The following is a 15,346-nucleotide window of genomic DNA, read 5'->3' as shown; positions in this document are numbered from 1 at the left end:
AGTGTGCTGAGTGGAGCAGAGTAGCATGGAGAAGCGTGGAGCAGAGTGGCATAGAGAGAGCCGTAGAGTGGCATAGACTAGAGCGCGTAGAGTGGAGGGGATTGGTGTTGTAGAGTGGCATAGAATAGAATGGCATACAGTAGAGTCGTATAGGGTGGAGTGGCGTAGGGTAGAGTGGCGTAAAGTGGAGTAGCGTAGAATGGAGGGGACTAAATTGGTGAGCAGCACAGTGGTGTAGAGTGGATTGGCGTAGAGTGGCAATGTGTGGAATGGAGTCAATTAGAGTAGACTGGAAAGGAATGGAGTGTAGTAGAGTGGTATGGCGTGGAGTGGTGGAGACTGGCATGGAGGGGTGTAGAGTGGAGTGGTGTAGAGTGGAGTGGAGTGGAGAGCAGGAAAGTGGAGTAGAGTAAAATAGAGTGACACAGACAGTATAGTTGCGGATGTATGTACCAAAAGCATTAATAGAGACAGCAGATAGGTAGAAAGCAACATAAATAAGAAGCTGTATGCCCGTTTTGAAATTAGGAAAGCACATTGCACATCTAGGAATAACACTCAAATGCTTATATAATTTAAAAAAAGAGTGCATTGCAATGAGAAGAGTGAGAAGAAAGATGAGGACGAACACACACATTTGGTCAATGCACCAGGGAGGAGCTAACATAAGAAAGGAAGGGAAGCTTATGGGAGCTAAGCAATCAAAAGATAACAACTGAGAGTGCCAACAAAAAAACCTAATAGTATGCTGTGGACAAGTTGTAAGCCCACTGAATTGTAAATAATACGTCTTGCAGAATACGCTGTCTAGGCAAGACCTAAACAAGGACTGGCGGATGGTATCACACACCATATGGGGCGACTTGCCGGCTATGAGTGCAGTGGACCCTTAAGTCAACAAGGCTGGCTGAAGATAAACCAGTTTCCCCATACATCAGTACAGCAGAGGCCTGGCACCCATCTTCCCAACCATCCACTCTCTGACTTCGATAAACATCTTGATTACTCTTGGGTCCACGACTCCAGTTCACACAGTACAAGCACAGAAAAAGAGAACAGGACTGCTTCCTGCAGAGCCTGTGTAGACGTATGCGGTGGCTTTGCTCTTACTGTACAACTACACCCCCTTGCTGGCTCGGGTATTTTTATAGTTCACTTCTAATTTTGGTAGCACAGCCACCAGGATACATGGATTGCCAGAGCCCTTGTTTCAAAGCTACACATTGGGACAACAATATGCCTATCCTCGTTTTTGTATATCTACCACTGAACTGCTTACCGGTCATTCTCATATCACTGTTCTCCAGACTGTATACAATGAAGTACTTGCATCTCTCTTCAGAAACATCTAATGTGGCATTAGCACCAACGTGGTAGCCTACTATGGGATGTGATCTTTAGAAACTATAAATTATCCCAGGTGTGGCATCCAGAGGCCTGAGGCCTGCAGAACTGAACACAACACTAATGTCATGGCCTCTTTATGTTAACACAATCCTTCAGATGTGACCTCAGAATAAAGCACAATATTCCAGACGCACCAACACCAAAGCACAGTACTCCAGACATGCCCCCTAGAAATGAAAACAAAACTAACATTGCCTACAGAACTGGCACAATACAGGAGCTGTGGCCTTCAGAATAAAACACAATACTCCACAACTAGACACAATGCTTCTGATTTGAGCTCTAGAACTACACACAGTGCTTCTATTTCTAGAGCTAGGCACAACACCCCAGATGCAACCCACACAACCAGACACAATACTCCATATACACACCTCAGAACTGGAAAATACCTCTAACATTGTTTACAGAATTAGACACAGTACTTCTGAAATGCATTCATAACTGGATCAGATACTGTAGATTGACACCCACATAACCAAGCACAATATGTCATCATCAGGCCCCAAAAACACTCCCGACACTGCATAAAGACAAAATAATCCTGACATGGCCTTCGGAATGGGATGCAATAATGCAGATGATGCCGCCAGAACTGGACAACAACCCAGGTGAAACCTCTTCAATTATTTACAAAGTTGTTCCAAAACTTCAATTTTGTGCAGGGTGTACTTCCCTGGATGCCATAACACTCAACTTGATCTACAAACAGCCTCCCCACACAGCTTGATCTCTGAGATTATGAGATAGGAGAGCCTCGAGCTCCCTTTCCTCTGTAACCCCATCCACTGCCCCCCGGGTTACCGGTTTCCAGAGTTCCTCTGCCCCGGTGGTGATATGTCATACTTGGATGCGACTGTATATCAACCATCACCTCTCTCTCCACTCCCTCATTTTCCCTTCTCCCTTTAAGGATACTGACTCAATTTCAACTCTTGGCACCATCTTAAAGAGTCTCTCTATCCAGTTTTTCTGTAATTATACCAAGAAAGGAAGTGATAAGGGGGTAGCTAATTTTCCGACAGGTCTTTCACAACATACGGAGCACATACCCGATTCAGGACTCCTGAAGGTAATTGGTTCACTCCAGTCGCTTCTGCGGATGTCCCCTGAGGAATGGATGTATCGTGCCCGCACTTCGTACATCGTGAAAGGCGTGAGGTTGAGGAATTCCTGATGAGAGGGGTAGTCACATTCTGAGATCACCTGTCAAGAGACCAGATTTGGGGCATCACTAATCTTTCTTTCAAGGAGAGAAAGAAGAAGACTTGGGTGCATTGACAGACCTGGACCTGGATCCCAGTAATGATGTTTTGCGCAGAATTAAGGTACATCCGTTGAACTATGTGCTGGTGCCACAACTAGAATGCGCAAGTTTCTCACCTTGGTCCAATTGTGGTTCCCCTGTTCTCGGTACTGGAGCACACACTCCAGACTGCCACTGTGATAACCAGTAGAAGAGAGCTCCAGGTTCACCAACATATTCTCTGACTCCGGGCCTGGCACTTCCTCAACTGAGAGCAGCGGTGGGCTCAGGACCACTGGAACAGAGAGGGACAGAAGTGTAACATTTGTAGTTTTAAATGATATTAACATACAGTGCAAAGATGAGGGCTGGCATGGATTTAAAAGCCACACTGCCCTGCCTCACATTTGTCCCAAATATTCCGCATTCTCGAGTTCTCTAGCGGTGATACATGATTTTGATAATGTTCCTTGTAGATCCCAGGGTGTCTGGGGAAGAGGAGGTGCCCAAGTGATCCACTCCTCGCTCCTGCCTTGAGTGGTCGCTCCCCTGTGTGCTTGCTGAAAGGCGGTATCGTACTGTGAAGCTGCTCTTTTACGAAGTGTTGCTTATTTATTTAAACAGCGCCAGGATTCTATAGCGTTTTAGTGTTGCTTATTTATTTATTTCAATAGCGCAAGGATTCTATAGCGTTTTAGTATTGTTTATGTATTTCAACAGCGCCAGGATTCATTAGCGTTTTCATTGCTTGGTCACTGCTTTACTGGCTGCTTGCTTGCTCGCTCTGATATTTACCTGCGCATTGTGATATTGACCTCGTGTGTTATCCCCCGGCGCCCTGCTCTGCCCTCCCCTCCATTTTGATTTTGTTGTTGTTGTTCCCTTGAGCCCGCCACGCCTCCCAGCTGAGCCGCCCTCCCACTACCAATATAGAGCGCCCTCTGACCTCGCAGCGCCGTGATCCACTCCTCGCTCCTGCCTTGAGTGGTCGCTCCCCTGTGTGCTTGCTGAAAGGCGGTATCGTACTGTGAAGCTGCTCTTTTACGAAGTGTTGCTTATTTATTTAAACAGCGCCAGGATTCTATAGCGTTTTAGTGTTGCTTATTTATTTATTTCAATAGCGCAAGGATTCTATAGCGTTTTAGTATTGTTTATGTATTTCAACAGCGCCAGGATTCATTAGCGTTTTCATTGCTTGGTCACTGCTTTACTGGCTGCTTGCTTGCTCGCTCTGATATTTACCTGCGCATTGTGATATTGACCTCGTGTGTTATCCCCCGGCGCCCTGCTCTGCCCTCCCCTCCATTTTGATTTTGTTGTTGTTGTTCCCTTGAGCCCGCCACGCCTCCCAGCTGAGCCGCCCTCGCCCCTCCCCCCTCCACCTCCCACATGACAGTAGCTCCCGCGCGCAGCGTTCACGCGCAGCGATCGCGCCCAATCCGCGCCGAAGGTGCGCCAAAGGTAAGCCCGTCTACGCCCGTCCGCGCCTGGACCGCGCCCAGCGCCAGACCCCCTGCCCCTCGCGCAGCCAAGCCCTCCCGCATTACCTACGATGCCGCCACCCTCCTAGCCCTTAACCCCGGTCGCGCCCCCAACTGCGTCCAAGCCGCTCCTGGACACACCCATAGACCTTTCTCTTGCTATTCCTGCAAATTCATCGGCACCGACAACATCTCCGCTGCGACCACACCACAGATTCCCGACCCCAACCACCTACAATGCATCTTGCTCAACACCCGATCGGTCCACAGGCACGCCATTGACCTATGGAATCTACTAGACACCACCTCTCCGGACGTCGCCTTCCTAACGGAAACATGGATGAACGCTTCCTCCGCCCCAGACATCACCATTGCCATCCCTGAAGACTATAAGATCATTCGCAAGGACCGTACCGGCCACACTGGAGGAGGAATCGCTATCGTCCATAAAAAATCAATCCACATCTCAACCAGCTCTGACGCCAATCACGCCAACTCTGAACACCTCCACTTCCAGATCCACATCGACCCCAAGACCACACTCAGAGGCACCCTCCTCTACAGACCACCAGGTCCCCGCGCAAAATTCAGTGAAGACATCACGGACTTTATCACTCCACACGCGCTCCCCTCCAAAGATTACATCCTTCTGGGAGACCTCAACTTTCACCTTGAAAAGAACAACGACCGCAACACCACCACCCTCTTGGACAACCTCGCCAACCTCGGACTTAAACAACTGGTCACCTCCCCCACCCACATAGCAGGTCATACTCTAGACCCTATCTTCACCTCCAGCAACCACGTCTCCTTCAGCCACACCACGGCTCTCCTTTGGACTGACCACAGCTGCGTCCACTTCACCTACAACAAGCCTAAACTCATCAACCACCCCCAACCAACTCTGCAAAGAAACTGGAACAAAATCACCTTCGACCAGATCTCCTCATCGCTCCTTCTAAACACCCCAGCCCACTCTTCTAACCCAGACCAAGCCGCCGCCAACTTCACCCTATGGTTATCCAACAGCGCCGACATCCTAGCACCACTGAAAAAACGTCAAAGCAAACCTGGCAACAAGAAGGCCTCATGGTTCAACGATGACCTTAAGAAGTCCAAGAAACTCTGCCGCTCCTTTGAGAAGGCCTGGAAAAAAGACCCAACCACCAGCACCAAGGAAGCCTTCAAAAACGCCACCCGCATTCACCACCAACTAATCCGAAAGGCCAAAAAAACAGCATTCAAGGATCGACTAGACAACAACGCCCACAACAGCAAGGAACTTTTCAACATCGTCAAGGAATTTACCAATCCCTCAGCCAACTCCAACGACATCACCCCCTCTCAAGCCCTCTGCGACTCCCTGGCTTAATTCTTCCACAACAAAATTGCAGACATCCACAACAGCTTCGACAACCAACCCAGAGACCAACCCACCCAACCATACGCTGAACTCCCTCCCCCCTTGAACACCCTTAACGACTGGAACCCAATCTCCACTGAGGACACCATCCGCCTGATGAACTCCATCCACTCAGGATCCCCCACAGACCCATGTCCTCACCACATCTTCAACAAAGCAAACTCCGTCATAGCACCGCACCTCCGAGACGTCATCAACTGCTCCTTCAACTCCGCCACCTTCCCGGAAAGCTGGAAACACGCTGAACTCACCGCCCTTCTGAAAAAACCCACAGCGGACCCCACCGAACTCAAAAATTACCGCCCCATCTCGCTCCTTCCTTTCCCGGCCAAAGTCATCGAGAAAGCTGTCAACAACCAGCTCGCCGCCTTCCTCGAAGCCAACAAATCCCTCGACTCCTCACAGTCTGGCTTCCGAGCAAAACACAGCACTGAGACCGCCCTCATCGCAGCAACAGACGACATTCGAACTCTACTGGACAATGGAGACACAGTCGCCCTCATCCTCCTCGACCTCTCTGCAGCCTTCGACACAGTCTGCCACAGCACCCTCCTACAACGCCTCAGAAACATCGGAATACAAGGAAAAGCACTTGAATGGATCACCTCGTTCCTCACCGGAAGAACACAGAGAGTCCGCCTCCCACCATTCAAGTCCGAGGCCACTGAAGTCATCTGTGGCGTACCACAAGGATCCTCACTCAGTCCCACCCTCTTCAACGTATACATGAGCCCCCTCGCGGCCATCGCCCGCCAACACAACCTCAACATCATCTCTTACGCGGATGACACTCAACTGATCCTTTCTCTCACCAATGACCCCAGCACCGCCAAAACTAACCTACACGAAGGAATGAAAGAAGTTGCCGAATGGATGAAACACAGCCGTCTGAAACTGAACTCAGATAAAACAGAAGTCCTCATCTTAGGTACATCCCCCTCTGCATGGGACGACTCCTGGTGGCCGGAAGCCCTTGGAAAAGCACCCATCCCGACAGACCACGCACGGAACCTAAGCGTTATCCTGGATTCCTCACTTTCAATGAACAGACAAGTCAGCGCCGTCTCCTCATCCTGCTTCAACATTCTTCGCATGCTCAAAAAAACATTTCGCTGGATCCCCACCGAAACCAGAAAAACAGTCACCCATGCTTTGGTCACGAGCCGACTGGACTACGGAAACACCATCTACGCAGGTACTACCACTTAACTCCAGAAAAAACTCCAACGAATCCAAAACGCCTCAGCCAGGATCATATTGGACATTCCGCGTAACGAACACATCTCTGGTCACCTGAAAAACCTCCACTGGCTACCCGTCAATAAGAGGATCACTTTCCGACTTCTGACCCACGCACACAAGGCACTCTACGAAATCGGACCAGAATGCCTCAACTCACGACTGTCCTTCTACACCCCACCCCGCCAACTACGATCCTCCAGCCAAGCCCTCGCCACTGTACCTCGCATCAACAAGACCACCATGGGAGGTCGATCCTTCTCATACCTGGCGGCTAAAACATGGAACTCACTTCCCACTCACCTTCGCCTTACCCAGAACCACCTAGCATTCAGAAAACAACTTAAAACGTGGATATTCGACAAGTAATCCTCCTCCCCTCCCTAAGCGCCTTGATACCCTCTGGGTATGTAGTGCGCTATACAAATTTTATGACTTGACTTGACTTGACCAGCTGCAGGTCAAGTCTAGTTTCTGCTCCCTCTTACCAGGCTATGGGGAGACTGGAAATTTCCACCAGCTGAACAATAGTTTTGGGGGAACCAGAAGAAAACATGCAGGTCCAACAGGGTCAAAAGAGGACATTGTGTTCAAGCCAGCACAAGATATTGCTTTCCCAGCAGACTGCCCTCATCCTCTGTGGCTGTGACAGCCTACATGTCACTTGTTCCCACTAATGCCTGCTTTAAAGCTGAACTTGTCTGATGAGTTTGAGGGGTCATCTATTCTTCGGTCAAATAGGTTTTACTCCGCTGCACCTGAAACACACTTTAACTTTCCTGAGTTGTGCTGGGCAAATCGTATCAACCAGAGAAGCCTGGGAGAGGCTGTCTGAGGATAATCCACGAATCACCTTGACAAATTGGATCTGGCCCTACTTCTGCATAAAACCCAGAATGTCTAGAAAAGAGTAGGGAAAGTCTGGCGGAAGACACACATTCTCACAACCACTGCAATTCAGCTTAACAGAAGGTCAGCCAGAGCAACACAAGCTTACCACGAGAAAAACACTGCTGCGCACACCTAAGGAAGCACACCCGTGTGCACAAACACCAATGGCAGCATAGGTGCGTAAAAGCACACCTACGTAGATGCACCTCTTTTGAGACCTATAGCCAGAGCAGCACACATTAGAGGACAAACATCCACAGCAGCATAGCTGTGCTCCCACTCACTCTTGGTGGCCCTTCAGCATGCACGTACCATGTATCCCACATCTACATGAACACCCTTGCAGAGGTAAACACATTGTGGCACCCATTCAAGCACAACACATGCATTAGGCACAGAAAATGCACAGAAAACCACCATCACTTTTATGTGAGCAGTAACCAGGTGGGCCTAGAACAGAGGTTAGGAAAATACGCTCACCGACTGCTTGGAGGTCGAACTTCTGGTGTTGTGAAGCTGCTCTCCCGCCGACGCCAACACCTTCAACCCACACCTCACACTTGTCATGAGACGTCATGTTTTCTCGTGGAATCGTAACCCAGCTCTGCCCTTGCGGAACTGAGAAGATGGCTGGAGTGAGCTGATCTGTGTGACTTGAACACAAAGATGGAAGACGATATTACACTGCCCAGCACACCGCAGTGGCCAAAACGAGTCACAATGTAGGTCTTGCCACATGGCTATACAGTGCACTATCAACAGTGAATCCTTCCTAAAGATATCAGACAGTAAGAAGCAGAGAGAAGTACAGGAGTGAAATGGGGAGGGAGGAGAGGGAGTGGGGAAAAAGACCTTTAGAGGTGGAGGGATTTCAGGGGAGAAAAACAGGCAACCCAGGTGTAGGGCAACCAGAAAGGTGGCGGGATCACTACGGAGGTGAGATGGGAAACCTGGTGGTGCAGAGATGGTAAAGGAGAGGAAGGGATACCACAGTGACTGGGTGTGCAGGAAGTGGAAGGGTGACAACAGGAGTGGTAAGCAGACACAAGGGTTCGCCAAAGGGTCAGGTGAACAGGATACGTGAGGGAAGAGGGGTAAACCAAAGAGAAATGGCAGAGTCTACAAGCGTTATACATACAACTTTAGGCTGCGATAGTACAGTGTGAGGACTGGGTCTTCGCTGTGCTCTCCCTCGTAGGCCCAGGTGCAGTTCATGTCGCTGTTCGGACCCGGTCGGAAACAATGCAGACCACGCAGATCATAGCACCCCCCTGCGCCACGAGATCAGGGAACATTACACACTGACATATAGATTAGCATGTAACATTGACATGAGCATTCACACTTGATACTTGAGCAGTGGCACTCCTAGCACTGACCAGTACCATGATACATGTGAAAACCCCTACAGTAACCACAACAAACTTACCAAACATAATGCTAAGACAGGCCCTAGACCTACCTTGATTTAAGGAAGAATTAAAAAATAAGAGGTGCCAAGGGAGTGGCCAACACTTTAAGATCTTCCATTGCACATCTATGGAGAGTAAACACAGACTGCAGCTTGTCTTGTAGGTGTGTCTAAGATCCCCAAGCTCGCCCAAGGAAAACTGTAAGTCCCCCATATATTTTCAGTCCTTGGTTTCTGCACTGTACCCATACTGGGACTTGTAGGTCCTTTTAGGACAAGTAGTTAAACACCACACCTAAACTGTTGTTGTCGACACGATGATAATTCATGTAATACAGGCGACTCACATACACACAGCAACCACACACATTAAGACACACACTAACATACGTCCTTTTACACAATGATTTGTGGACCATACATTTAGCTACAACACATCCCTACTTTCTGTTTAAAAAACATTTGGACAATTATAAAATCGTATGTAATAGTTAAAAAACGCCAAACAATACTTGAATCCCCAGAAGAATTTTACATCATGCTCACAGTTTTGCACCTGCACACATACAGGCTGGCACATGAACCGCATAAAACGAATGATGGGCTCAGAACAGGAAGGTCGCCTTCACACAAGGGACTTCCTGTCACTCAGAGGTGAGCTTGAGAGAGTAATAGAGGGCCGGGGAGAAACAGAAAGAGGAGAAAGAAACTAGATAGATAGATAGATAGATAGATAGATAGATAGATAGATAGATAGATAGATAGATAGATAGATAGATAGATAGATAGATAGATAGATAGATAGATAGATAGATAGATAGATAGATAGATAGATAGATAGATAGATGGATAGAGTGAGGGCGATAGATAGATAGATAGATAGATAGATAGATAGATAGATAGATAGATAGATAGATAGATAGATAGATAGATAGATAGATAGATAGATAGATAGATGTGGCAAAAGAGACTTGGAGACAGAATGGGGGCAGTAGGCAGAGAGGGTAAATAAAAAGGGAGAGACGGAGATGAGGCCCACATTAAGTTAGACTGAGGATAAAAGGGAGAGGGAAGAAGGAAAGAAGGGAAAGGGAAGAAGGGAAGAAGGGGGAGAGGAGGAGTAAGTGTGAGAAAAAGAGATGGAGAAGAAGAAAGGGGAGCGAAGGGTAGAGGCAGAGGGAGGAAAGAATAGAAAGGCAAAGGGGAAAAGAGGAGGAAAGCAAAGAAGGAATAGGAGGGGCACAGGGAAGGTTAGAGACAAAACCAGAGAAGGGCAATTTAAAAGAGAGGAAGAAAGAGGTGGCCTGTGAGTGAGAGAGAAAGGGGGCAATGTTATTTAAATAGTTCACAAACAGCTCCAAGTACCGGAGAACAATCTCTCGGACACAGAGGATGCTGCATGTGAGAAAGTCAGAGATAAAAACAGCTTACGGCACTTCTGTCTCGAGTACTTACCTCTCGGAGAAGATAGTGATAGGAAGAGCAATAGGAAGTAGCGAAGACTATCCAGCCCCACATCAGTGACCTTCATCTCACAACGAAGCCGCTTCACTACAGCCTGCAAGAGAAAAAGACTGAGCATGTGTAAGGGCCACAATTTAACCAAATCTAAAAGATAAGTTCTTCTCTGTACCAAACAAAACTGCTCAAACTCAGCAATGCCAACAATTCAGAACCAAAACAGATAGCTTCAACATTTCCACAACAAATCCCAAACAACTATAACCCTCTCTGAACCAAGCCGAACAACTCCCAAATCCCTCAGATTCCAACTTAAAACCTGGCAGAGCAAAAATCGACAGCACCAACCCTGCGAGAACTAACTGAGCAATTCCAGTCTGCTCAGAATCAAACCCACAGCAGCAGTCCTATCAGAACAGAGCCATGCACAACTCCACACCTATTAGAAGTGGACGAGGGAGAGCAAAACAGACTCGCAACCCTTCACTGTACTTCAAGCCTCACCTCAAAAAGCATTGGCAATTAGATTAAGAAAAAGTACAATATATCATCTCAAACGACAGATTGTCTGACTCACTATTTCCTGCTTCTAGGGCACCCCCACATTGGTTCCAGAGGTGCTGCTACGGTGCATAGGGTCCCAGTACACTGCAAGCCCCAGTGCTAGTACTATTTCTAGCTGTGGGTTGGGCACATAAACTCTTCCGTATGGTGGAAGGAAACTGTGACCCGACCACACACAGCACTCTTAATCTGCCACCACACGAAACCCACACGATGCAGCCACAAGTGTAAGCAAGAAATCACACCACACACGTGAGCAAGACACTGCGGACGTGAGCTAGACGATGTACCCATGGCTCCTTAACACCCACATTCTATAAATGACTTTTATTTTCAAGACTTTATACGCTTAAAACATGTCACCCTATTTTCAAGTCAAGTCAAGTCAAAAAGGCTTTATTTCGATAAAAGTTATCATAAAAGCTTCATAATAAAAATACATAGATTCATTTACATTAAAAATAAGAAAAGAATAGCACAGCAATTTAATTCAAGACAGTATTAAAAAAGTTTCAAATTCATTTTCATTTAAGCGAAGCATTGCATAAATAGAGTTAAAAGGAAGATTAAACAGTTACATTTAGCCTTTTGCTTCTTATGGACCATGCCCATGATAAAAATTTGGAGAGAGTGCAAACATACAAAGTGCGACAGTCTGACATAAGTATACGTAGTGCCTCCTTATGGCGCCTGGTCCCCAGTAGGCGACACAAGTGCTTGAGCCATTTTTTCCTTGGTAGGGCATATTCCCGGCATTCAAACAAAAAATGCACCACTGTCTCTAGTCTATTAATCAAAGCAATCTGACAGATTGACATTGCACAAGAATAAAAGTAAATTTCTAAATCATTTTACTGCAACAAATACAAACCAATTTGACCAAAAGTAGCCATCTGTTAAATAAAGAATGGGGACAGAAAACCCTTTGAGTGGGATTTACACATCTCACAGCACTCCTATCTATTGAAAAAATCACAATTGAGTGCCCCAGTTGGGGAATTTATTAAAGAGGCTGGAGTGGGTGTTTCTGTCCTAGAGTGTTTGTTTCTGTCCAACTGTCTGTGTACCTAAAACGTATGGGCTTGGCAGATGGTGGTGTGTTCTTGCTGTTCCTGTTCATTTACAGTGACTGCCCAGCGATGTCATGTACCATTTTTTGGCATATTCCAGCAGATGTCCCCTTAGAAAATCCTGTCACTGGTCTCATACAGCATCTGTGTTGTTGTTCTTGACATCCTATAGCCGGCTAGTCTTTATAGCTCTTCTGGTTTGCACCTTACATCATAGACCAATAGAGCCAAGTGGAGAGGATTGCAAAATGTTGGCACAGGTTCTGGTACATTCTGCCGTTTGGAGACAGAGAGGATGTGTAGAACATGCAAAGTCAAACATGCCCCCAGCCTGCTGGTTTCAATACTCAGAGGGGTAGTATCTGGGCGGATCATTTGGAGCGGTTGTGCCATAACGGCATAGCTGTCAGATTCTTTTCGTCTGGTTGCTCCGGCCAGGTTACTTTGTTGACGTAAAATGTGAAAAACGATGGCAGGCATTGCAAGGAGCTCGGGGTCGTCCAACTAAAGATCCTGGTGGAAGACTTGTCTAAAATAACAGGCAAATTCAGTTCTTTCATACATTAGAGAAACTTGGATTGTTACCCGAATAGTTGGCCCATGTCTCACCAGAGCGGCACCCCTTATGTCTTCTGCCTTTAGCCCCCCCCTCCCCACTTCTTAAAACCCATGTCCAGAGAGTGGATTGAAGAGATGCACTTTGATCTCAAGTTTCTGGCAGAGTGACAACATTCAAAGAAATCCAGGGCCTTCTTTACGAGAACACTTTATGTACGGTAGGGAGGACTTTGAATTCAATTACTTGTAAGAGTTCACCAGTTAGCTAGATTGTTACGTCTTTCTAAGCATGTGTAGTGTACCATGCATTTACTCTATGTACCATGCATTTCTTCTATGTCATTTGTGAAAGGTATTCTCGTTCTATGGTGGCGTGTGCATACGTCTTCATGGAACGGTGAGTAAACATGTTTGCGTTTAACTTGCTTGCCCATGCTAATGCGTCTCTCCGTTGGAGATCTGAACGCAACTCCTCGATTCTCTCTCGAGTCAGTTGCAATCGGCTCTTAAAGGGCCACGACGCACTCCTGTGAGCTCTGCTGTTTACCAGATTAAAGCTTCTAAAGGATAAATGAATCTCAGTTGCTTCATTTGTATCACCTTCACAGCACGCTTGTACCCTTGGTGTTTAGAGTGATTCCTGGCACCACACCTATTAATATGGTGTGCTGTTGATTAAAGAACTTTCTAGGGACACGTCCATGAGTCTTTCAGTGATTTTTCTTCTTTCTCTCACTCTATACCCTGCATAAAGGCGAAGAGGGGGTGATGTGTTTTGGGGGCCTGCATTACTTTTTCCTTGGCGCACACCCACATTAGAATGTATGACAGTATTCTGCATGCGTTTATCACCCATGCCTTCTGACAGTCGTCAATAGTACGAACGCGTCTTTAGCACACATTTGTTCAGCAAGCAAGCTGTTCTAGCCATTAGGGAAGTGCTGGATTTTGGAATAGTTTTATTTACTATTCCAACTCCAGTCTGTGCAACAGTAGTGAAGGTGTTGGACTTTAAATCCAACACCATTTCACTTATGCGCCCTGTGAAGAAGTACAGGAAACAAGTCGATAGTAGATCAACTTATTTATTCAAGCTTTAGATAGAGAAAGGTCCTATCCACAGGACACCCATCAGCAACTGGCCTTGATCACTTGGCAACCATCCCAAGTACTCTAGACTCTAAAATTACAGTGACAGAGTATTCCACATGGAAGCATTTTGCTGGTACACAGTGATAGAGATCGCAGGTCACCCGACCAATAATTTCACCACTTATGCTTTGGGCCCATATACTTCAATTCATCATATACATTGATCAGATGACCTTACAATCCACTACCAATAATCATGAGTCCCTTTCGATTATTTCCAGTGTACCCGACTTACCATCCACCGCTACGGGTACCTATGACCACGATGGGTCAGGGAGCTAGCTGTAAAAGGAAAGGCAGCAAAATACAAGACCCGACATAAAAATAACTTTAATAGTTCATCAAATGACCACGGACAACTGGGAAGATTTATGAATTTTATCTAGAATTCAGTTTGGAAATCATTAGGCTTACAGATGAAAAGCAATCGATAATCAGGATAACAAAAGGTACATAACCATACAAGAAAAGTGTAAGGGCAACCATCTAAGTTTGTAAATAGTGCTACAGGGAACACGCTAAGAATGGAACTCAAGAGTAGACATCTTTAAATGGGCAAAGTTATGCAAGTATACATTTTATACTATGGGAAACAGTTTTCATGAATATGAATGGGAAATTAGGAATCCTAAACCGCTATAGTAAGGGTGAAAAGTGAAACACGCTATAACGCTAGCGAATTACTTCAGTCAATGTTATAAGAGAAAATTATAGACCACATCAGGAAATTGCAAACTGCAATGGAGAAAATGATTTCTAAAAGGTAGGGTAACATAGGAACACGCTATAAAATTAAATGCAAATGGCTTTAAGATATGCAATGGTTGCGGAAAGCATGGAAAGTTATCATATGCAAAGGTATGTCTTTATTGAAGCAAAGACGGAAAAATAGAAAGGTGCAGTTTAGAGTTTTCGGCAAGATATTTACCTAGACTGGTGCGAAAACCAACCCTGGCCACGGGTCAGTTAAGGACAGGAAATACCCCACGGAATAGCAGTCATCAATGGGACAGCAGGTGCAGAATGGACACCCCAGGACAGGACAGGAAACCCAGATTAGGATCAGGACAGGACCACCAGGATACGACCAGCACCCGCAGTTCGGAAGCAACGCCTGCGCTCCACCCTCTCTGCAGCTATCAGTCAGAACCCCGATTGGGTTAGCGAACTCCCCAGCAAAGTGCTCCGCCAGCACTTAAGGTTTAGTAAAACCTTAGTCTATGGCCAAATTCGGACAGAGTGCTCCGCAGCGCTCTGTATATTCAGTCACCTATTGAGTGCGTTGGGTCAGTGACAGGTCAGCTATTCGGACAAGTCGGACAATTTCTCTAGCTGAACCTAGGCTAGATATACGGTTCTGGGTCCGTGTACCACCCCCAAATGTTGCAAAGTGTCAGAATCCCCAAATTTCGATTGGTCCTAAGGTAGGATGGGTTAACACAC

At 46.6% G+C, this 15,346-nt stretch overlaps 1 protein-coding gene across 2 annotated transcripts in view; it reads right to left on the bottom strand.

The window, feature by feature from the left end:
• The window catches only part of IL27RA (interleukin 27 receptor subunit alpha), a 262,144-nt gene that overhangs the window by 89,914 nt on the left and 156,884 nt on the right, over positions 1-15,346 (bottom strand). The window contains exons 1-6 of one of the 2 annotated variants that reach the window (XM_078685675.1): positions 11,137-11,204; positions 10,554-10,656; positions 8,826-8,958; positions 8,168-8,340; positions 2,791-2,948; positions 2,460-2,613 (exon numbers count right to left, since the gene is read on the bottom strand). In XM_078685675.1, coding sequence (XP_078541801.1) covers positions 2,460-2,613; positions 2,791-2,948; positions 8,168-8,340; positions 8,826-8,958; positions 10,554-10,629 — 694 coding nt within the window. In that variant the 5' untranslated portion in view covers positions 10,630-10,656; positions 11,137-11,204. Of the gene's footprint in view, positions 1-2,459; positions 2,614-2,790; positions 2,949-8,167; positions 8,341-8,825; positions 8,959-10,553; positions 10,657-11,136; positions 11,205-15,346 lie in introns of those variants that run through there. The other variant, XM_078685668.1, reaches the window with a different exon arrangement.

This window comes from Lissotriton helveticus, chromosome 1_1, assembly GCF_964261635.1.
Source record: "Lissotriton helveticus chromosome 1_1, aLisHel1.1, whole genome shotgun sequence".
NCBI classification, from domain to species: Eukaryota; Metazoa; Chordata; class Amphibia; order Caudata; family Salamandridae; genus Lissotriton; species Lissotriton helveticus.
This window is presented reverse-complemented; position numbering and strand designations above follow the sequence as displayed.